At 37.7% G+C, this 24,637-nt stretch overlaps 1 protein-coding gene and 2 long non-coding RNA genes across 4 annotated transcripts; all 3 read right to left on the bottom strand.

The window, feature by feature from the left end:
* Window positions 1–193: 193 nt before the first annotated feature.
* Window positions 194–5,598, bottom strand: LOC129921672 (uncharacterized). The gene is made up of 3 exons (XR_008773627.1): window positions 5,299–5,598; window positions 2,266–2,360; window positions 194–499 (listed from the first exon to the last, which is right to left on the bottom strand). It is a non-coding gene; the product is annotated as an uncharacterized LOC129921672 (long non-coding RNA).
* A 1,311-nt stretch (window positions 5,599–6,909) lies between these two features.
* LOC106054946 (uncharacterized) lies at window positions 6,910–11,549 on the bottom strand. Of its 2 annotated transcripts, none has more exons than XR_008773625.1 (3): window positions 10,857–11,549; window positions 7,038–7,097; window positions 6,910–7,007 (listed from the first exon to the last, which is right to left on the bottom strand). It is a non-coding gene; the product is annotated as an uncharacterized LOC106054946 (long non-coding RNA). The 2 variants fall into 2 exon arrangements; XR_008773626.1 differs by lacking the exon at window positions 10,857–11,549 and adding an exon at window positions 7,128–7,182.
* Window positions 11,550–13,548: 1,999 nt separating this feature from the next.
* LOC129921671 (uncharacterized) lies at window positions 13,549–19,571 on the bottom strand. Its single transcript, XM_056003953.1, has 3 exons — window positions 19,342–19,571; window positions 14,393–14,644; window positions 13,549–13,926 (listed from the first exon to the last, which is right to left on the bottom strand). Exons 1-3 carry the CDS (start codon window positions 19,391–19,393, stop codon window positions 13,580–13,582), a joined length of 651 nt encoding a protein of 216 aa, XP_055859928.1. The 5' UTR covers window positions 19,394–19,571; the 3' UTR covers window positions 13,549–13,579.
* Window positions 19,572–24,637: the final 5,066 nt, after the last annotated feature.

The following is a 24,637-nucleotide window of genomic DNA, read 5'->3' as shown; positions in this document are numbered from 1 at the left end:
TGGTGTTGGTTTACTTGTAAGTAATGGTGTCATTTTGTTATTACTATTTGCTAGCTCTGTTGGCTTACTTGAAGTGTAATACACCGTAGACTTTTTCTTTGTTACAGTAAATGTTGTTTGTGAATGTGTACTTTTCGTGGTGGTTGAGATACTTACTAACGATTCAGTCGATTCGTTTGCAGGTAATTTTGTGGTAATAGTCAAATTTTCGTCATCAAGATCACAAATGAATATATTTGAGGTTTCCTTAAATGTACCAGTCACATTAACTTCAAAACGTTTACAACAATCGTCTTCACATTTCGTTTTATTTGTGTTGATTTTAAATTCACAAGTATTGTTATCTAGATTTAAATTTAAAGTTGTAATATTTTCTAAACAACAAGACATGGGGCATTCAATTGTCAAAGCAGATTGCATTTGTTGATTACTTGGTGAAGAACAGAAGTAATTCTTCATCTTCTCTGTATCGCTCTTTTTGTTGCATGAAAATACTTTCCTAGAAGGAAAGAATAAGAAAATTGTGTTAGCTAAATGCATTAATTTAAAATAGCGGTTCTCAACCTTTTAAGTTCGGCGACCCCTTTTTACAATCCCCACTCTGCCGAGACCCCCCCCCCCCCACACACACATACAGCAATAGAAGAATAGATAATAACAATCCATAGTTTCGATGGTCTTAGGCGAGCCTTGGCAAATGGTCAATCGACCCCCAAGGGGGTCACGACCCACAGGTTGAGAACCCCTGATTTAAAACATTGATCATAAAGCTTTTGTGATATACATATAAATCAAAGTATTTGATCCAGCATAAAGACCTTAAGAATCATATATTTTCTGTATGTTCAGAAATATTCAGAAATTATAATTTTGTAATAATGAGCGAAGAAAAAAATTGACATTGCTTCGATTTTTTAAAATCCTTACATCATTTAAAACATTTTGATTATGCGTTGTGATGATTGTCATACCAGCCTTTCCAAGTCCCACAATCTATCACACATCATTTATCTCTTGCTCAAATGGAACAAGCTTAAAGCGATTCTAATTTTTGATTTTCAGACACGGAGGTCAAAGCTTTTTGGTATATCCGTTGTACATCCGTTGTTGGTTGAGAGGCAGCACGGAAAACCAACTCCTAGATACCCCCCCCCCCCCACTGGTCTACAAATGAGATTGGACCAAAAGCGCTCTGAGCATGCTATAAGCATGAAAGTAGCGCTATATAAAAGCTATAATAATAATACGCAGTATTGATAAAGCATTTTTATAAATCATTTTATAATTTGTCTGCTCTTCTCGGCGTTGTATCTATATATATATAATTCTCTTCATGGCTAAATAGTTTGAAGAAGTAAAGGAAAGATCACTCTTTTATTTCTGCAAGTCGGACAGACTAGAGTTACCCTACCAAAAAAAGAAGGGGGGGGGGGAGAACACGTAGTAATCCCCCGTCACAAAATAGCAGGGCCGGGCTTAACCATTGTGACCAAGAAGTCATGGAAAGATTAATCTTTTTTTTTTATTTCTACCCCACGTAGTTTTTTAATGGCGAAAAAAATGGGGAGGGGGGGAGGAAAACAAGTAATCTACTCTGTATTCACCTGTCACTAAATAGCAGGGCCGGACTTAACCATTGTGTGGATCTATGCGAAACGGATGCTAAGCCGTGGGCCGACTAGTATCTTATAAATTAGAAAATTTTCACTTCTAGCTCAAAGTAATTAACTCATTGCTTAATTTTTATTGATTGATTCCTGTTCTGTCACATACAAGAAATGGTTGTGTACAATTTCAACTTTATCCGATATTGGGTTTGGGAGACATAGCGTTACACACGAAGTACCAGACAGACAGAAAGATTGACTTGATATAACCTTTGTAAAAGTAACGGAGCTTTTACTTGAATGCCAAAGGTTGCAAAGCAAACTTATTTACTATTCAAAGAAAAAAAGAAAGTAAAGTTTCCCCTTTCAGACCTTGTGGTCTGTGGGGCAGATGATGTAAAGGTCATCTGTTTCTGTGGCCCATGGTTAACGAGGGTGTCGTTTGGCCAGCACAACAAACCGCCTTTACTTTTCCCCAACTAATGTCAGGTACTCATTAGAGCTGGGTGGACTCAGAGGCGCCCGAAGATCATGAAATTAAAACCCCAGTCTTCACCACGATTCGAACCCCGGACTCCCGTTCGGAAGCCAAGCACTTTACCGGTCAGCCACCTACTCAACAAAGTATTATATACTATTTACTTCAACAGATATTTACCAATCTTTCTTTTCGCAAGATCCAGTTTCAAAGTTATATTGAAACATTAGAGCGCACAGATATAAACACACTTTGTAATCCATACTTTTGATTCACTGGAAGAAAGAGAAGATGAAATGCATATTTAAGTATCATATCATATTGTTGAACTTTATTATAAATATTCTTTTCAAAAAAAAAGAACAAAAAAATGATAATAGATTTTTTAGAAAGGTTAATTCAGTTTACAAGCAATGTCGGACAGTAGATACTCGACAATTTAAAATGACTATCTAGAATATTCTAGAAGCAGGAAAATGCTGAATCCAAACCTTTCGCATTGGGCCACGAAGACAGATAAATCGGCTCAGTAACTTGTAAGTTTAAACAATGATGCACATATAAGCTTAATATTATACATAGAAACCTGAACTCAATAAGTGACGCTAACACTAGAAGCTGGATACATCAGACTCTTTAATAACACACCTACCCTTCACGTGTGAAGTTTGCGCGCTGGAGTGTCGTTCGGACTTATGATCGTCCCGGGTTCAAACCCTGCCCTCTCCCGTCCCCCGACGTCCTGCAGGAGGTTTGGACTAGGAATTTAATTAACTTTATCTCTGAAGGAACATCCGAAACATGCAAAACAAACAGGTTACACACAACAATACGAACCTTCTTACCAAGGTGAATAACTCTACATTCTAACAACTAACCCATACACATAAACACAATATCAACATAACTTATAATGCTTGGTAAAAAGAACAAGTAGAAAGATATTGATCAATGTTAGCTCTCTAGACATTAAGATAATAACAACAACAAAATAAAAACATGTAACAGAGAGAGGAGCATCAACAATAACAAAAATATATAAAACACTTGCAAGACAAATACTTCTTTTTTCTTTGAAGGCAAATAACTCCTTTATACAACTTTAAGTTTTCTCTTAATAGCTAATAAATGTTGGATTATCTTATCGTATCTTATATGATACAGACGTTACTTCAAAAAAGAAGATGATTACGTCCTACGCGTCATGCATTTAGTCATGCATATTAACCAATGACCTAAACTCCGCCAAGTCACTGGTTTTCCTGGCTAGCTCAGCCAACCCATTCCATGCTCTAATAGCACTAGGGAAGAAGGAGTATTTGTACAAATTTGTCCTAGCATATGGAACGAGGAATATACTTTTATCTTTGTGTCTTTCTGAGTATTTTATTAGATTTTGTTTTTGTATTTGAAGATTATGGTTCAGTGTTTTATGTGTAAATTGCTACTTTACTTTTAAGTCTTCTATTCTGAAGGCTTTCTAAATTTAGTGATTTTACTAAAGGTGTTACTCTATTCAAATGTGAATATTCGTTTGTTATGAATCTCACTGCTCTATTTTGTGTCTATTCCAGTTTCTTAATGTTTTCTTGAGTTGAGGGGTCCCAAACAAAGGATGCATATTCTATTACTGGCCTAACCAAGGTTAAATAACATTTTAGTTTTATGTTCTTATTTAATTTATAGAAATTTCGTCTAATAAACTCTAATGTTTTGTTAGATTTTTTATAGTTTCATCAATATGGGGATTCCATCAAATTCCATGACGATTTTTCATTTATTGCAATTTATCACAATTATTATTATTTAAATATAAAGGAACATTTTTTACACCACCCCGCACCTCCCCCTCCCCCCAGGAAGAATCATGCTTAGGCCAAAGTATAGATCTACTACACTTTATTTCATAATATTCCAAAGATAGGCGTTTAGATCTAGACTTAGGCGGAAATACCCAAAGACGCATTTTCCATTCAAATTGGTTTTTTTTTCTCCTCGTTCTCTAGCCAAAATTACATTTCTTTCCTTTTTTTTTCTTTTACTTTGATAAATTATAACGGTCAAACCAGAGTTTTCCCTTGTGGCCAACTAGCAAGTAATTCTATTCTTAGCGATATACTTCAAAAACTATTAAATTTGTTGACAAATCGTTAGTAAAATGACTGAACTTAGAGACACTTCAGGACAGAAGAATAAAAAGTAAAGTAGCTAGAATACATAAAACACTGAACCAAAATTTTTCAAATAGAAAAACAAAACCTAATGAAACAAAGATACAGACACATTTCTTATTCCATACGCTACAACAAATTCGTACAAGTGCTCATTCTTCCCTAGCGCGATTAGAGAATAGAATGGGTTGCCTGATTCAGCCAGGAAAACCAACGACTAAGCAGAGTTTAGTAATTGATTAACATGCATGAATAGATTGACACATGAAATGCGTAGGACGTAATTATCTTCTTTTCTGAAGTAACGTCTGTAATATATAAGATAAGATTTTGTAAAAGTTTCCACGAAGTTTTGAATCAAATAGAGATATTGTAACAAGCAAAATCCTTTATAAAACGTATCGAAAGAGGAAGAACTCCGTCCTTAAAACTATATCTACCAATAATTTACTAGTTAATCCCTTATTCAATATCAAACAAAATAATTAATTACAAATATTTTGAGTATTTTCGCTAATTGATTCATGTTTTGTTAAGTACAATAAATGATTCTTTAAGTGGATAGGAGTATGGGTGAGAGAGAAATAGCGTTAACAATTATTTAAGGGGACTAAGCCCAACAAATTTAGCTATATCTATGAATACTGAAGTATTAGTTTCCCTTGTTGCTATTAAACAAAATAATGAATTACGCAAGAAATTAATTGTGTAATTAATTAGTTTTTTTTTATATATTGATTCATGTCTTGTCTATGTCAATGAATAATTGTGCGAAGTTTCAGCTTGATCCGAGAAATGGTGTGGGAGAAATAACGTGTACACACTTTTTACCAGACAAACAGACAGAGTGAGTTGATAATAAGCTTTGTAAAAAAAGGGTTAGGACAAGAAATTATGAAATTATGGAATAATTCAGTTTTATACATAGACAGCGATTGTTAAAGTAAATACATATAGGCCTATTAATTTACCAAAGGGTTATTAATTGAAAAGATAGCCAAAACAAGGAAAGAATGCTTATAATATACAGTTATTCTCTTACCTCCTAGAGTTTGAAACATACTACAGTTGAGTTTTTCTTCAGTAGATGTGATAATACGTCCATAATTTAACATCCAAGTAGCTTGAAGCCTATTTATTTAACTACAAAGCTATGCTGTTTTATTTAACAAGGAAGTAAATTTCGGTCTAAAAATACTGCGAAATCGTGAAGTCACTCATGCGAAAACTGCTTTAAAAATTCCCCAGGTATTTGCGAAAGCGATGGGAAGACAACATAAATGAATACACGGGTCTACCTTTTAAAAAGGTTCTATCCAAGTCAAAAGACAGATCATGCATGGTGCCCCAAAGATCGAACAGACCATGTGAGAGGTAAACTAATGAATATGTCATAGTTTTAAAAACTTTATTTTGATGCAAACTATGGGCTTTGTAGTCAAAATTGTCTTAACAGTTGCATTTTATTTACATGTCATTGTAAATTAATGGATGGCTGGCTGGTCGTGCCGTATGCGCGCTAGACTGTCGCTGGTTCGTCTCTCAAATCTGAAAAAACATCCGATGCATGTAAAACATTTTACAAACATCTTTACATATATAATCTTCAAATTCAAAATCAAATAAAATACTCAGAAAGGCACAAAGATAAAAGCACATTCCTTGTTTCATATGGTAGGACACATTTTTACAAATGTTCTTTCTTCCCTAGTGCTATTAGAGCATGGAATGGGTTGCCTGAGCCAGCCAGAAAAACCAGTGACTTGGCAGAATTTAAGTCATTGGTTAACATACATGACTAAATGTATGACGCCCAGGATACAATTATCTTCTTTTTTTTTTTTGAAGTAACGTCTGTATTTTATTATATAAGTTGTCTAATAGGTCTCGGTAATTTAACATATATTACTTTATTTATCAAATCCTCTTTTTAACAAACAAAAATTCTTTTATTCTACTATCCAGATTGTACCTAGATCTACATAGAGCTATAACAGACTCTGTATAGTTTCGTATGTGGGCTATATAATTGGAAGATATAATTAAACGATAACTTATGAGTAGCCTACAAACAGTCGGGAGAGATAGAGAGCTATTACTTTTCCGGTAAACTCTAAGCGTGGATAGTTGTAGATTTTTAAAAGTTGCATAAAATGTTAAGTAGAACGACTCTAAAGGTAGATTTTTATAAATAAAAGATAAGAAAAAGATATCAAATATTTTTTTTAAAAGACAACTTCTCCTTTAGACAACTTATAAAGCGAGTATTTTGCTCTAAATAAATATTTTTTGGCAACATTTATTTATCCCGTCAAGTTTGCTGCGCCCTCTATTAAAAATGTTTTTTAAAAAAATTCTGGTTTCGTTTTCTTTGTTCTTCTGAAATAGCGTATCTTAATCTAGAAGGCAAGATTTGTTCTATGCTACATTTGTTCTATGCTACATTTGTTCTATGCTACATTTGTTCTTACCCACTTCGTTTTTACGTTGTATTCACTTTTTCATTTTGTTACATTAAGTAGGCCTACATCGCTTTCACACCTCATTACCACATACAACCACAGCCAACACCTCATTACCACATACAACCACAGGCAACACCTCATTACCACATACAACCACAGCCAACACCTCATTACCACATAAAACCACAGCCAACACCTCATTACCACATGCAACCACAGACAACACCTCTTTACCGCATACAACCACAGCCAACACCTCATTACCACATGCAACCACAGCCAACACCTCATTACCACATAAAACCAAACCCAACACCTCATTACCACATACAACCACAGCCAACACCTCATTACCACATACAACCACAGCCAACACCTCATTACCACATACAACCAAACCCAACACCTCATTACCACATACAACCACAGCCAACACCCCATTACCACATACAAGCACAGCCAACACCTCCTCTGACAAAATATGTTCGAGTCTATATTAAGATCGCTTTTTAGCGGCCACCGAAAGGGGAAAAGACGCTATTAGTTTTGTGTGATCTGTCTGTCCGTCCGTCCGTGCCGTTTAGATCTCAGAAAATAGATGAGAAAATGAAAATCGGACATCGTGATATTTTAGATCATTCAACGTTCTGATGCAACGGCTACTTTTTTTCTTTTCTGAAGTGAACCATCTAATTTTTTTAAATTATATATGCAAACAGATTTTTCAAAAAATTACACCACTTTTCAATGAAAAACTTCAGGGATGGTAACGTAAGGTAAAGTCTTGTTAAGTCATTTGCACACAATTGTAGATTAAAGTAGGTCAAGAATTTTTTTTTTCGTGTTGCCAATTTATCTAATTTTGTAAGAAGAATATTTTTTTTTTAGTTTCTCTTTATTACATGTAACATGTTATTAATTTTGAATGTATGGATAAGAATAATTATTATTTAAAAAAAATATAAGTGTACGCTAAATTAATATTTGGAGGGGTAAAGCACTTGGAACCGGAAGTTCCGTGTTCGAATCCTGGTGAAGACTCTAGGAGGACCACTTTGGGAGCCGATTTTGAGTTTGTGTTTCCACACAAACCGTCTTTGTAACCTTGTTTAATCATGAAATGATCCAAACTTCTATTACTTAACTCGTTTTATCCAATCTCAGAAAATATTCAAATGTAAACACATAACGAGTTTCATATATAACATAAAATGTGTTCTAATGTAAAGCTAAGATGCTACAGAAAGATCGTAGGTGTCACTTACAAAGACCGCATCACGAATGAAGAGATTAGAAACAGGATTAATACAGCGATGACCTGCTAACCACTGTCAAAAAAAAAAAAGTAAGCTCAAAACTCTACGGCCACATTGCAAGTCCCTTAGCGCTAGCAAACACCTTCCTACAGGGAACAGTACCAGGAAAAGGATGAAGAGGCAGACAGAGAAAACGATGGGAAAAGAACATAAAGGTTTGACTCACGAAGTCTTTCCCATGTTTTGGGTATAGCTGCAAGACAGCAAAGGTCTGAATTCAGAATTTTCCTTCTCGTAGGTGGGTAGCCAGCCACAGCTAAATGTAGTGTAACTGAGTTAATTTTCTGCGTGCGTCCAGCGTGTCAGAAGGTCATGTCCAGTGTGTGTGTTTCATGTCTAGTGTGTGTGTGTGTGTAAAGTACTGCATCAGTGTTATGCGAGACGTGTTGGTTTCATTTACTGTTTACTGTAGTCTAATTTTGTCGAATAAAGCCATGGTATTGGTTTACTAGTATTTGTTGTTTCATTACACTAACAAGTCCCTCCTACCTAAGGCTTATTGGGTTAGGGGCCAACTTTTCGTAGGTGGGTAGCCAGCCACAGCTAACAATCCCCTCCTGCCCAAAGCTTACTGGTTTAGGGGCCAACTTCTCCTAGGTGGGTAGCCAGCCACAGCTAACAATCCCCTCCTGCCCAAAGCTTACTGGTTTAGGGCCAACTTCTCCTAGGTGGGTAGCCAGCCACAGCTAACAATCCCCTCCTGCTTAAAGCTTACTGGCTTAGGGGCCAACTTCTCCTAAGTGGGTAGCCAGCCACAGCTAACAATCCCCTCCTGCTTAAAGCTTACTGGCGTAGGGGCCAACTTCTCGTAGTTGGGTAGCCAGCCACAGCTAACAATCCCCTCCTGCCCAAAGCTTACTGGTTTAGGGGCCAACTTCTCGTCTTCGATCTCTTTTCCTTTCAGTAATAACAGTTTCTCCTGACCCAATAACCTGAGCTACACATAACAGCTAGAAGTTGGACTGGTTGTCAGAGGCTATTGGAAACACATGCCATTAGGAAGCATTAGAGGTAGTGAAGTGCCTGTATCCGTTACCACTTCTAGCGAAGACAAACTTCAAGAAACTTTAATTAGTAAACACTAAACAGTACTAATAATGAAAGAAATAATTTGATTTCCTTAAGCAGCCAGACAGGGTATGAAGAATTTTTAATAGTAATAAATGTGAAACACTATTTGTAGAGTATTTAACACAATAACAGTAATGACGACTTCTATTGTTGCTCTATTATTTTTTGTTTTATTTTGTTTTGATTTTCCATTCCATTTATTAAATAAAATACATAAATATATACAATGCAAATAGATATATTTATAAATATAAGCTTAATAGAATTATAAAAGACACAGTAATACAGTTTTGATAGAAATATATAAAAAAAAAAAAAAAAAAAAATTATCACTTTCTCTTTTTACATTTTCAATCTCATTCCTTACATTTTATCTTTCTCACTCAAAGTGTTTCTGTATTGTAGAACATTAACACTCTCTTTTTCTCTCATTCTGTATATTATAAATCTTTCTTTCTCTCTCTCTCTTTCTCTCTCTCAATCTCTCTCTCCCTCCTTTTCTCTCCCCCTCTCTCTCTCTTTCTTTCTCTCTTTCTCTCCTGCTCACTCTCTCTCTCCTTCATTCTCTCTCTTTCTCTCTTTCTCTTTTTCTCTCGCTCCTTAACTTTGTTCGTTATGTTTTTTGGCCGTGGTAAGAAGGTCATCGTAGGGTCCGATTGCTGTGTTAATCATATTTCTAATCTCTTTGTTCTTGTTTTCCCCTATTCAATTGCTAAGTCTGCGTTGGCTGTGGCAAAATATGTAGGTCGCAGCAAGAACTTCGTAGCCATGTGAAATACTGCACACCTCCTTAATCATCGAAGGCGCGGTGGCTGAGTGTTCAAGCGCTTGGCTTCCAAACCATGGGTGGTCCTAGGTTCGAATCCTGGTGAAGACTAGGATAATTGGGGTGCCTCTGAGTCCTGCCAGCTCTAATGGGTAACTGACACTAGTTTGGGAAAATTAAAGGCGGTTGGTCGTTGTTCTTGCCACATGACACTCTCGTTATTCGTGGGCCACAGAAACAGATGATCTTTACATCATCTGTCCCATAGATCGCAAAGGTATTTTCTCCTTTTTATTTCTTTCTTTCTTTCTATCTCTACATTCCTTTCTTTCTCTTTCTCCCTCTCTCTTTATATCTTTCTATTGTACCTATTTATTTTTCTATATTCTCTCTCTTTCTCTCTCCTCTCTCTCTTTTCTCACTAATGTCCCTCCACCTCCGCTCTCTTCACCGAATTCTCACTATTTCTCTTTCTTCTCTATTTCGCTTTTCTTTCTGTTCTATCTCTTCCTTTTTCTCGTTCTCATAAACTTCTCTCTTTATTTCTCTATACCATAGATGATCGTTTCCCAAACTGTGTTCCGCGAAACCCTAGTGTTCCGCGAGCACTGAATAAGTCTTCCACGATCTACAGAAATAGTGAACTAGTAGGCCACCACGTGAATTAACATCTCTAAAAAAAAAAACTAGCAAAGTGTTTCACTAAATACTTGAATGTGCGAAACACTACCGTAGAGGCTGAACCTTAAATGAACAACGATAAAACGAAATCATCTTCTTTTTAGAAATAACGTATGTATTTTTTTAAGATAAGAAAATAAGACAGAAGTCATTAAAATTGATAATTGATGTAACATCTAATAAGTAGAAAGTTCGGGTTTCTTATTTCGAACTGTCCTTTTTGTCCATGTAGGTTGCCATCTTGGAGTTTTCTTTAATTAACTTAACTTTCTCTTTTAAACCATACAACCACAGCCAACACCTCATTACCACATACAACCACAGCCAACACCTCATTACCACATACAACCACAGCCAACACCTCATTACCACATACAACCACAGCCAACACCTCATTACCACATACAACCACAGCCAACACCTCATTACCTCATACAACCACAGCCAACACCTCATTACCACATGCAACCACAGCCAACACCTCATTACCACATACAACCACAGCCAACACCTCATTACCACATACAACCACAGCCAACACCTCATTACCAAATACAACCACAGCCAACACCTCATTACCACATACAACCACAGCCAACACCTCATTACCAAATACAACCACAGCCAACACCTCATTACCACATACAAGCACAGCCAACACCTCATTACCACATACAACCACAGCCAACACCTCATACATAAATCAGCTAAGCAAAGGTCTCTATCTGCAGCTATGCCGTATATACCCGATGACAAATTTGCTAAGTTGCAGCCAATTCAGAACAGCGCTGCGAGGGTAGCTATACTCAAGTCAAGTCGAGATTTCGCTACCACTCTATTGCGCACACCTTTATTGGCTACCTGTGGTTTCGAAAATCAAGTGGGCCGCCGGTTTGCCATTGGTGCAACTATAATAGCGTAATGCCCTTCTTCTTCTTCTAGCCAGCTTTATTGCTGCTGAGCTGTGAGCTCTTTTGTAGACTGTGCCAAGGAAAAAAAGTGCGCTGTTTTCTTCAGTTTTTCAGCACTGCCGTGTTGGTTATGTTGGGCTGTAGTGGAAGTAGGGTCTGCCTAAGGTGGATTAGGGAGGGGCATTCAAAGAGGATATGGTTTACGGTTTCAAAGGGGTAATGCCCTTAGAGAACGTTTGAATATTAAATAATGCCAAAACTCATGTCTTATACTACCGCCCCCCCCCCCACCTTTTCCGCCCTTTGTAACAAAATGAAACAAGATTCAATGCCTTCCCACCTCGGTTGAGTAACAACAACAACATTCGAGTCTTGAAAAAGACGTATTTACCTGTTTTTGTTCATAATCATTATCCCGAATCACATTTTTCATAGTATCGATATAAATATTGGAAAAGGTATTGACTTCTTTCGGCGCTCCAATGATGTGTTCCGCTTTTTTTTCTCTCCCTCTCTCTCTCTCTCTCTCTCAATATGTACATATAGCCGTGGTGTTGGAATGAACAGCGAGGCTATTTTCTCCACTAATAATATTTTTTTGAAAACCCGTGGGGTATAGTCCTTCCGCGAAAGTTAAAGGACCACTGCGCCTGTCATTTCATTAGAATATTTTTTATTTGTTACGTAACCAATCTTCGGACCCTCCTACCTCCTTGTATCAAACCGTAACAAATTTTATATTCCCCCCCCCCTTAGACTTTATGTAATATCGGAAAGTTTCTTCATCAATAGTTACGGTTTGCTGGCGGGGAGGGGGGTTGTTGCAAAGACCAACGGTTTGAAACTCGCTCCCCATTGATCTAAACAGCATGCTTCATAGCATTGAAGTCACTATAGTTGTTATCAGCGTTACATGCACTCAATTATCTTTTTAAAAACTTGTTCTCAGTTGTTTTTTTTCACGTTTGCATTCTCACTGTCACATTCTCGCTGCCACATTCTCGCTGTCACATTCTCACTGTCACATTCTCACTGTCACATTCTCACTGTCACATTCTCTCTGTCACATTCTCACTGCCACATTGTCACTGTCACATTCTCTCTGTTACATTCTCACTGTCACATTCTCACAGCCACATTCTCACTGTCACATTCGCACTGTCACATTCTCACTGTCACATTCTCACTGTCACATTCTCTCTGTCACATTCTCACTGCCACATTGTCACTGTCACATTCTCTCTGTCACATTCTCACAGCCACATTCTCATAGCCACATTCTCACTGTCACATTGTCACTGTCACATTCTCACTGTCACATTCTCACTGTCACATTCTCACTGTCACATTCTCACTGTCACATTGTCACATTCTCACTGTCACATTCTCTCTGTCACATTATCACATTGTCACTGTCACATTCTCACTGTCACATTGTCACTGCTTCCTTTCATCTCATCAGTAAGTTACTACAAACAAAGTCCTCATGTCTATATAAAAAAAAAAAATAAGAAAAGCCTTAAAAAAATAATATACATATTTAAAAAAAACAAAACAACAAAGCTTTTGTTAAATGTAAATATATAAATTGGTTTGGATAATTCATGTCATTTAAATGCGTTACAAACCTAGCTGTAATAAATCTGTGTGATTAAAAATATTTTTGCAAAGTACTCTACATACTTAGCTTTTAGCTTTCTCAATGCGCTGTGATCCTATCACTTGCCTGGACCAGTTGTGAAAGGGGGAGGGAAGAAGGGGCTATCGTGGTGAATGCTTACATGATCGTTTTTTAAATGCATAAAAAAAGTTTACTCAGGGCTCAAGAGTCCTCAACGGGACTAATTTAACTTATATCACCACATCCGTCAAGTACGATTTCTTTCCATTGTTCAAGATACCGAACAATATCATTAATAGTTAATTAATAATTAATAATAGTTAATTAACTAATTGGAAAATTTATTTTATTGATTCTTATGTTGTCAGGTAAAATAAATAATTTAGCAAGATTGTCAGCTTGATCCGAGTTTGGATGTGGAAGAAATAACGTGTACAAACTTTTGACCAGACTGACAGACAGACAGACAGAATGAATTCATATGTAAAAATCTCAATATGACATCATGAAAGTTATTACTGGCAAAAGTGTGACTGTGACCCAGAAACTAGACGTGACTGTCACTGCCTGGTTCCTCCCCCACACTTCGTCCATCAAGATGTCCGGGTCAATCGCACACGTGGACGGTGAGTCCGCTCCTGCATCACTTAACACTTCTGAGACGCGCTTTACCACATCCGCTACGGGTCGGCTCGACCCATACGTCTTTATGATGCACTTGGAAAAGTTTTTCAAAATCTCGCATTTGACGTCATCGGAAAGTGTGTCGTTTGCATTCTCATTCAAATATCCCAAGCACTTCAATGAGACCTCCCGATTAAACGTCATCTTCTGAAAATCTGGAAAACAAAATGCGTGCCAAAATAAAAGTGTTATTTAACAAATCACTAAGAAAAACAAAATGTTGATATTTTTTTATATTACTCTTTATCTCTTTCAGAAGAACGAATGTAGACTTATCTTATCTTATATAACACAGACGTTACTTCAAAAAAAGAAGATGATTACGACCTACGCGTCATGCTTTCAGTCATGCATGTTAACCAATGACTTAAATTCTGCTTTAGGCCTAAGGTTGAATCTCTATTTATTTTTATGTTGCAATAATAAAAATTAATTAATCAAGAAACTTAAAACCAAATCGATAAACGTAATTTATTTCCTAAATTGCGAAAAACGTTCATGTTCAGAAGGACACATTGTTACACCTAGAAAGTGGGAGACAAAAAGTGTATAAGAATCCACCCAGACTGACAGTGGGTTAATAAAGGCTTTATAAAATGTATCATGACGCGAGCACAATACCTTGATTGACCCTGTTTGCCTCTACGATGGCATCGATCGTGTCGTTGCACTGTCCCCTAGCTTGAACTTTGACCACACCGATGTCCCTCTCCGTGGGCTGACCGTCGTCCGTGATGCTGAGTTGGCAGGTAAACACCGGAGACATGTACTCACACCGCTCTGCCGCGCTGGCCGAATCGGGGATGCTGTCCAGTAGTTCCTTGTAGCGTGTCGCGCACACGTCACGTGACACTGAGCCATGGACATGCGCAACTGAAAGAAAAAAAAAACGACCCTCTCTCAATGTCTTGCTGTCATTAAGAAATGTTTCTGTACGAACCGTTTGATCGTCTAAGAGCTGAGGCGAAGGCTCTTCGAACTTTAAGTTTAAAAAAAAAATAATACCTGTTTGAGCGTCAAACAGTAAAAGAACACACAACAAACCTGTGTGAAAACACAGTTCTGTTTGGAAGAGACCCAAGTCAACGCCTATGTAAAGCTATTCCCAAAGCATCTGGTCTCCGAGCGCATGGGCTAGACATGTAGACATGGCCGAAGGCCGAGTGCATCGGGAACCTCCGCCATTTTCCTATGTTGTACCAAGCTAACCGTGGAGGACTCGCCATTAGTATAAACGGTCCCTTGAGGAACGGGGCATGGATTATCGACAGGGCCGTGAGGGCTCTCTTTCAACTCCGCTCCGTGACATGGGTAAGCTCTTGCCTACCCGAGGACACCCCACACGGGAGTTTTGTTTCGCCATTCATTTAGCCTAACCACTTCCTCTAATGGTCGTTTCCACACGAGCGCCACAATGAGGCAGAACGGCGTACCCGGGTATGTACGAACCTAAATATTTGACATGGATGTGTACGTTTCTCTCATATATTTCTCAGACGGCCCTTATTGTCCACATCTTCATTCTAATGCAATTTAACAGACTGCCGACTGACAGTTCAGAGGAGATAACGCTAAACTAGCAAAAACATGGAAATTACTAAAAGCTTTTCTGGACAGAAGACTAAATAGTTAAGTAGCAATAATACAGGGGACATGGAAGTCCTCCGGCGCGATTAAGAAAAGACTAAATGTGGCTCAACAGAGATGGCTGAGACGGATTTTGGGAGTCAGTTACACAGATCGGGTCTCAAACAAGGAAATCCTATGCCGAACTGGGAGTCGAACACTTAGTGAGGTTGTGACTGAGCGTCGCATGAGGTTTGCGGGACATGTTCTACGTCAAAATGAATTACGCACACCAAGAGTTGCGATAACATGGAAAGCCAAAACGAGGAAAGCGCAAACAGGGACGTCCTCGTATTACTTGGCGACACACCTTCATGGCGGACCTCAGAACAGTGGACACCAGGTGGGAGGAGGCTTCAGACATTGCCAGTGACAGATCTTTATGGAGACAGCTTGCCGCCCAATGCGCCAAACGGCGCGGGAGGACCTAAGTCTAAGTAAGTAAGTTATAATACACAAAAAACACTGAATCAAAACCCATAAATATAAAAACACAACATAACGAATACTCAGAAAGACAAAAAGATAAAGGCATATTTCTTATTCCATACGTTAGAACACTTCTTCCCTAGTGCCATTAGAGAATGGAATGGGTTGCCTGAATCAGTCAGAAACAACCAATAACTTAACTGAGTTTTAAGTCTATGATAAACATATCAAGACTAGATTGACACATGGATGCGCGCATGACTTCCTTATCTTCTCTATTGAGGTTACGTCTGCAATTTATAAGATAAGATAAGATAAGATAACTAGAAATAAATAGAGTCTCGTCACAAGTTGACAGCTACGTCAGAAATGCAGAACAAAGTTAACATGGGGGAAGTTGACTGTGTGGAAGCAGTCACCTGTGACTCCAGGAAGGTATATTCTCAGATCACGTTTAAATACCGAAACACACACACACACACACACAGTAAGCATGCAGTCCATTTTTACAGGCTAGATTTTAAAAAAATTGGACCAAGTTCAGTACCTATGCAGACCTAAGTGGATAGTCCTACGGGTGGTTGTGCGTATGCCGGTGAGCTGGCTCCTAATGTCCCACTTTGATTGGCAGTAAGTCTGTAAGCGGTTTTATAATTCATACAATATAAAGAAGACGCGAAACTTCAAGATTCCGTCTCGCCTTAACACGTAGGCCTAGAGACTTTACATTTTGGTGGCAAATGGAGGTAGCAAAATAAGTAGGTCACAGCTGGGGCTTTGTTGTCACGAGAATTACTCCATTCCTCATTATTCTTCGGACTCGAAGACAAGACTTATTATATAAGTATGACAGAAAATCTGCTGCCGTAGACAGACGTAGACAAGCCGTATTACATAAGTATGAGAGAAAATCTGCTGCCGTAGACAGACGTAGGCAAGCCGTATTACAAAAGTATGAGAGAGAAAATCTGCTGCCGTAGACAGACGTAGACAAGCCGTATTACATAAGTATGAGAAAGAAAATCTGCTGCCGTAGACAGACGTAGGCAAGCCGTATTACAAAAGTATGAGAGAGAAAATCTGCTGCCGTAGACAGACGTAGACAAGCCGTATTACAAAAGTATGAGAAAGAAAATCTGCTGCCGTAGACAGACGTAGACAAGCCGTATTACATAAGTATGAGAAAGAAAATCTGCTGCCGTAGACAGACGTAGGCAAGCCGTATTACAAAAGTATGAGAGAGAAAATCTGCTGCCGTAGACAGACGTAGGCAAGCCGTATTACATAAGTATGAGAGAGAAAATCTGCTGCCGTAGACAGACGTAGACAAGCCGTATTACAAAAGTATGAGAAAGAAAATCTGCTGCCGTAGACAGACGTAGGCAAGCCGTATTACATAAGTATGAGAAAGAAAATCTGCTGCCGTAGACAGACGTAGGCAAGCCGTATTACAAAAGTATGAGAGAGAAAATCTGCTGCCGTAGACAGACGTAGGCAAGCCGTATTACATAAGTATGAGAGAGAAAATCTGCTGCCGTAGACAGACGTAGACAAGCCGTAGACAGACGTAGACAAGCCGTATTGCAGCTGGGGCGCCGTAACCACGGGAGATACTAAATTACTCTTTGATCTTCGGACTCGATGACGAGAGAGAGAGAGAGAGAGAGAGAAAGAGAGAGAGAGAGATGGACTTTGTCCCAAATAATTTCTCTTAATTTTTTTTTTCGTTCACCCCTGCATCCAGGATAAAAACCCAGTAATATCCCCAGGATCTGGTCTCTCAAACAGTGTTTTAAGGTTGTTTGAATTAAAAACATTTGCTTTCTAATGTCCTGGTATCTGAGGCAGCCGAGGAGGAAATGTTCTACAGTGGGGTCACAGATGTAGTCATGACACAGTGGTGGAGAAGACACATCTCTTCTCAGCGTGTGATGTATACAGGTACCACATGTGTGTTATATTATTGGGTTGGTACAGTTTGTTCCAAGGTCCCATGGTTTTTCCGTTTAGAACTCGTTCGGTAATAATTAGATCGAGAAATGGCAATAAAAATTATTTAAGGGGACTAAACCCTACTAAGTTAGCCATATCTATGAAAACTGAAGTATTACTCTTCCTTGCTAGTATCAAACAAAATAATATTAACTAGTTGACCGGCGGCATAGCATACGCCGCTATTTTGCAGGGCCGGCCTTAGGCCACTGCAACCTATGCGACCGCAGTGGGCCCCGCACTTTCATAGGACCCGCACTTTCATAATTCTAGGTGTATAAATTATTAAATTAAATCATATTATATCTTAAAACAGATTTCCCGCATGACCAGGCAGCCATCCGTAGTGACGGGTGAAAAAATACTTGTTCTCCCCCCCCCCCCTCTTTTTACGTAAAGTAGAAATAAAAAAATAATTGATCTTTCTTGATTACAACGGTCCGGCCCGGCTATTTTGTGAATACTTGTCCCCCCCCCTCTTTCTCTTTTTTTTCGTGGGGTGACTATCAGCAGAAATAAAGAGAGTGATCTTTCCTTTACTTCTTCTTCTCGTCCAAATTCTTGAGCGACGAAGAGAATTATATATCTAGATTATTAGTAATTAATTGACTACTTGTTTAATGTTTTGTATTAATTCATGTCTTATCTACGCCAATGATTAATTAAGCAAAGTTTCAATTTGACCTGAGAATTGGCATGGGAGAAATGAATAACGTTTACACACTTTTTACCAGACAGACTGACTGACAAAGTGAGTTGATATAAGCTTTGTAAAAAGAAAGAAACGGCATATAGATAGTAACATGTTTGCTGAAAGTTTTCTTTCATCCCAACCATTGCAATGAACTCGATCTTCAGGCACCCCAATTGGAGTTTTTTTTTTTTTTTTCCCTATTGGCCAATCGTCTCCTCAGCGACCATTTCCAGCCAGGCGCCACATTGAGGCCGAGAACATTTCCCGGGTGTTGACAGTATAACTATAAAATGTTTTTTTTTTTCCCCCAAGCTGCCATTATAATAAATACTGCTTATAAATACTGCTGATAAATACTGCTTATAAACACTGCTTATAAACACTGCTTATAAATACTGCTTATAAATACTGCGTATAAATACTGCGTATAAATACTGCTTATAAATACTGCTTATAAATATTGCTTATAAATACTGCTTATAAATACTGCTTTCCCCTTAGGATTCAACACCAGTCTATTCTGTCGCTAACCTTGGCCAACTTTGCTGTGCAAGCACCTATGTACAGGACCGGCTTTAGGCCACTGCAACCTATGCGGCCGCAGTGGGCCCCGCACTTTCATAGGCCCGGCGCTAAATTCCTATTCTGTATAAAATGCAAAGCCAAAGAAGAATTTATTTTCTAACACAACATCTTTGATTTAATTATCTTAATTATCCTTATCCCTACCCAGACTAGGCCCCGCGCAAACCGTTTCGCATAGGGCCCCGCAATCTGTAGGACCGGCCCTGCCTATGTACCACTAAGATCAAGAGACACACATACTTACATTCGATATACGTTAGAAAGCTTATACATATATAGAACAATATGTTTTCCATTCTGGCGTTTGAAGCACAACAAAATAATTATAAAGATATTTTTTTTTTAGATGTGCGAATCTTAAAATGTTGAGCTGCGAATCTCTCCAACGAATGCTTTAAATATATATCATTTTGGAGATTTTGAGATGTTTTTAGTTTTTATATATTTTTGCAAGCAAAAAATTGAGATGATGAACGGATGATTTAGAAATTCCCATTAAATTCCCATGGAGTTACCAATACTTGAGAGTGAGAGCCTGATGTAGGTCACTGCTCAAGCTCTTGACACACCTACAATTGAAGTATCTATCTATAAAAGTAGCAGACGACTTAGGCCTATGAGTTTACCATATAAAACGTCATAGTTGGAACAAACATATTTAGGCCTAGGTCGAGTTGTCACAACTGCAAGTGTAAGCAACTATTTTTAAGTTATAAACCTTCAAAGTTTTTGTCTTTATTAATATCTAAATTGTTAATCGGTGTAACATATACACCTACGTAGACGTCGATATAAACCTATATATATATACTAGTTGATAGCCGCGATTCACATTGGTAGAGACCCTATATATTTCACACAAATTTAGTATATATTATTGTCATGTCATTGATAATATAGTACTACAATAATCAAACGGTGGGGCGCTAAAAATACATTCAAGAGGATAAAAAGTGAAAATTGATCAAAACTCTAACATAGAAGAGCTCCTTTGCTCTACGTCTGCCAGAGTAGCTCCAAATTATTTCCATGACTCAAGGTTAATTGACGAAAGTTTACATTTAGCCTACTTGGTCGACTACCAATGTTAAAATACTTATTGCTGAAAATGTCCAGACGTTATTTCGAGTCTGGTGTATCAAAAGGCAAACGAAAAGCGGATGGCTTTAAAAGATGTGTCTAAAAAAAAGTCATGAACAAGCTTACGCAGGAGCGGACTGGCTATATAGGTATTCGGGCTAATGGGCCAGTAGGCCTACCCAAATGGGCCGGCAGGGCCACCGAAACTATGAAAGGAACGCATGGATGCCATCATGGCACGTATTAAATTGTTAAAGGTGGCTGAGTGGTTAAGCGCTTGGCCTCCGAACCTGGGGTCCTAAGTTCAAATCCCGATTGAGATTTTTTTTTAAAAGTGTTGAAATACAGCTTCTGGAAGCCACAAAGCCTACGAGCAATTACTGACTGGAACTTCTCTTTCAGGTCATAATTTGCTTGGAGTTATGTCTTCAGGAACTGAATCAGCTTGTGCGCTAAATGGTGAGCTGATGGTATTGAATACTGGTTCTTGACGTCTTGTAATTTGCCTTAATAAATTTCACAATTAAGGAATCTAAATAATTCTTGTGTTTTTAACTATTTCGCTAGCAGAAATTTCACCTGTCAGCAATGGAAAATAACAAAACCTCTTCTCTTTTGCTTGCCTGGAGAAATGGGAAAGCCTTGTTTGAAAAGATTTAACAAGCATTTACATTTTATACGCAAACCACACATTGTAGTATTATATATGAAAAAACATGAAATCTGTCTTCCACTCTTCATTAGAAATATTAGTAACAAAGTCACAGTCTATATCTTTCATTGACTATAACAATTCTTCATTGAGATTTTTATATTCTACTCATAGCCGTGCCCATGCTAAGCCAGCGGATACATCAGAATATTTTGTTTCTAAATATTCAAGTACTTGTCGGAACAGCCTGTGGTTAAAACCTCTAGCTCTGATAAGCTTGATCACTACATCATAGTAACCAATAATGTGTTACTATTTTATGCAGCTTTGTGCAAACTTTCCTGTGTAGAGATTATATTTGGATATTCTTTATTAAAAAAAACAAATTACTGTTTTTCTCTAGTCAAAGATCGAGCTCCATCAGTAGCTACACTTGCCATCTTGTTCCAAGCCTACCCAAATGTAAACATAGAGTTGAAGCTAGGTGCTGAAACAAATGTGATACATACATATATTAAACATAAATGAATAACAGCACCAGGGACCAAGTTTTTAAGAGAGAAAGTAGTGAATTAAAATGCTACGAAAATAAGGGCATGCGCCGACCGAGGATCAAACCTGTGACTCCGGATTCGACACCACCGCCTAGCGATAACGCACCAAGCGAAACTAACCTCTAGACCATCGGAATGTCCACAAAAAAAAAAAAAGAGAGACGACCCTTTTCCCTTTGTAACTTCTGTCCAAAGTGTGTAGCGTCTAGTTTGGTCTTAACTTGTTTCCGTCGCTGGCTAGCATCTATGAAAGGTGAGCAATTTTGTAAGTCTCTCTTGCAAGTACATAGCCCTTCCACAGCAAGTCCTTTGCAAGCATACCCAACACTCAACACAATTCATCATAGCATTGAATAATTACTGACCAGAAATTGTGTCTTAGACTAAGTATATTGTAGTATAGCCGATTAGCTTAATCTTCGTTTACTTTAAACTTTTTATAGACAGTTTCAATAAATTATATAGATATTGTTTTAATATATTTGCATTTTTACATGTGTATACTGTGGGCATACCTGATTTCTGTAAGTGTCCGCGGGCCGCATAAAACTCCGGCGGACCGCATGTGGCCCACTGTTCGTAATTTGCCCACCCCTGGTCTTCATCCATAGACAGTGCTACTGGTAAACTCCATCCATTTTGGGCCTACACACTTAGCGATTAAAATAACATAAGGCCTATATTTCTTATAAAGATATAAAGCATGCGTACAGTTATCGATACATTATTAAACTTGGCAAAATGATTTTGAAGACAGGTCGACCTAGAACTGGATGACCTTTATATGATCTCCAATTTTTGGGCCGGATTGTATAGAAATGCCCGGGACGATTTTGACATCCTGTCCGATCCTGCACTCACGGAAGATGCATGTTGATGCAGAGTCAGCATATCGGTTCCATTTGGAAAGGACTGGTCTAGGCTTATGATCTCTTTCAAGTAGCATTAAAGAACTTGTTGAAAACATATTGATTAATTTGGATATCGTTAATAGCTTGACGACCAAAGTTTTAACAACACAATTACTGCATTATTAACGAATATTAGTTAATAGCAAAACTGAATTTCTGGCAGTCGCCATTTTAGATGAAATCAAAACAAACATAAAACTCAAGGGAGACTACTCCAACAAAACACTTACTATTTCTTAACCATTAGGGCCTTAATGTTCTTAACATAATAACAGATATAGATATTTTTAATAATTAGAGTGATTTCGTTAGTTCAGATGTATAGTTTTAATTTTCATTTTGGGGACACTTTGCTTAGGGCCTCTAATTACGCAAGGCCGGCCCTGAATGTAATCAGAATCAGTACTACGATAGCGATCTTTGAATGTGGTTACTGTATAATTTCAAACGGTAGGGAATGTGAGTCAATATAAAATGACTATACATACAACTAAGGGAGGATAATCCACCTGGCTAAGGACGCAGTAAGTCCTGCACAGCGTTGGAAAATATTGTGCGACGTAAAATAGTTAAACCAGCGTTTCTCAAACTGTGGGGCGCACCCCTTAGCTAGAGATCAACGTGGATGGGCGCAAAAACCTTTTTTTTTCTTGAAAATTTTGTAATCACATCCATATTTAAGTTTTAATCAAGTAGAAAAAAATAGTTAGGCGCTTCCGCGCTGTCCTATACAGATAAGTCAAACTGAAGTAGCCTACTAATTAAATAACGAAATGAAATAGCACAGGCAAAAGGGCAAGATGATAAGTTAGTGGACGCTGATAGCGAATGTTGACAAGAAGTTTACTATTAATGAAGGGAACTGTCGAATGTCGTCAAGCTCAATCTCTACGTTCATACAAAGTGTAACTGCCTCTCTCGGCAGACGACAAAAATGGTCTCCCCACGTTTCGCTATTCTTCCTAAAAACCTAGCCTCGCGCCATTGTATCCAAGTCAAATCTTCTCTTATTTACGAAACAAATAACTAATTCCTAATATCAATTTTGTTTAATACATAAAATGCTATTTCACACCATTCTAAAATTTGTTATTGCGCGACACAACAAGATGACTTTAAAACATTTTTGGAAGAAATAGCTTCACCATTGCGATCCAAGATTTCTGACGCCAGAACGGTTAAATTTTGTACCATTGACGTGTAGGCCCTACCATCGTCAGTTGGTTTGTAGTTTTATTTTTTTCGGCAGATAAAACAAGATGTCTTGCTGAAGGCGAAGATAATACGACAATCCAGCCCATTTCAAACGAACATTAACCCTTTCTCTCCGTAATTATTGACCACATTCTGGTGGTATGAACGTTGGTATCGTCATTTAGGAGAGAAATAGTTAATTCTCTGATCTCTGAACCACTTCAGAATTGCTCCGTCATACACTTTCTGAATTCAAGTTGTTGTTTTTTTAATTAGGAAAAATTGTGGTCCCGGATCCCAGTGTGGGGGCCTGCTTGGCTGTGTGTGTGTTTGGCAGAACCTAAACTTTATGTTCCAAGAAAGCTCTTGTAACGGATGCATGCGTGAGTTGAGTTTGATGTATTGCTATAGTATCTTGATAATAATCTTGATAATAAATTACCTCAAGGAACAGTCTTAGGTCCACTACTATTTTTAATTTACATAAACGATTTACCAAATTGCATTAGTTCAGGAACAAAAGTCAGATTATTTGCAGACGATTGCATAATATATAGAACAATAAAAAAAACAACACAAGATACAGAAATTTTACAAAGAGAATTAGATGAATTACAGAAATGGGAATCAAATTGGAGCATGTCTTTCCATCCAGAAAAATGTCAATTATAAAGAGTAACAAGAAAAACTAAAACAAATTAATTCCACTTATCTTATTCATGGTAAAAAAGTAGCACAAACTAAAAACGCAAAGTACCTAGGTGTTATAATAAATGAAAAACTGTCATGGAATCCCCATATTGATGAAACTATCAAAAAATCAAACAAAGCATTTGGGTTTATTAAAAGAAATTTCTATATATCAAATAAGAACATAAAACTAAAATGTTATTTAACCTTGGTTAGGCCAATAATAGAATATACACCCCCAGTTTGGGACCCCTCAACTCAAGAAAACATTAAGAAACTGGAACAGACACACAATAGAGCAGTGATATTCATAACAAACGAATATTTACATTTGGCTAGAGTAACACCTTTAGTTAAATCACTAAATTTAGAAAGCCTTCAGGACAGAAGACTCAAAAGTAAATAGCAATTATACATAAAACACTGAACACTTCAAATAAAAAATTTAATAAAATACTC

Source organism: Biomphalaria glabrata, chromosome 11 (assembly GCF_947242115.1).
Source record: "Biomphalaria glabrata chromosome 11, xgBioGlab47.1, whole genome shotgun sequence".
NCBI lineage: Eukaryota > Metazoa > Mollusca > Gastropoda > Planorbidae > Biomphalaria > Biomphalaria glabrata.
The sequence above is the reverse complement of the archived record's forward strand: the minus strand, read 5'-3'. Positions and strand labels throughout refer to the sequence as shown.

Coding starts and splice junctions, on each gene's coding strand:
- LOC129921671 (XM_056003953.1), bottom strand. CDS start 19,393: ATGGAAAACATATTGTTCTATATATGTATAAGCTTTCTAACGTATATC. Junction 14,645..19,341: donor CTTTCTAACGTATATCGAAT/GTAAGTATGTGT, acceptor TTTTTCTTTCAG/TTGCGCATGTCCATGGCTCA. Junction 13,927..14,392: donor GGCAAACAGGGTCAATCAAG/GTATTGTGCTCG, acceptor TTTGTTTTCCAG/ATTTTCAGAAGATGACGTTT.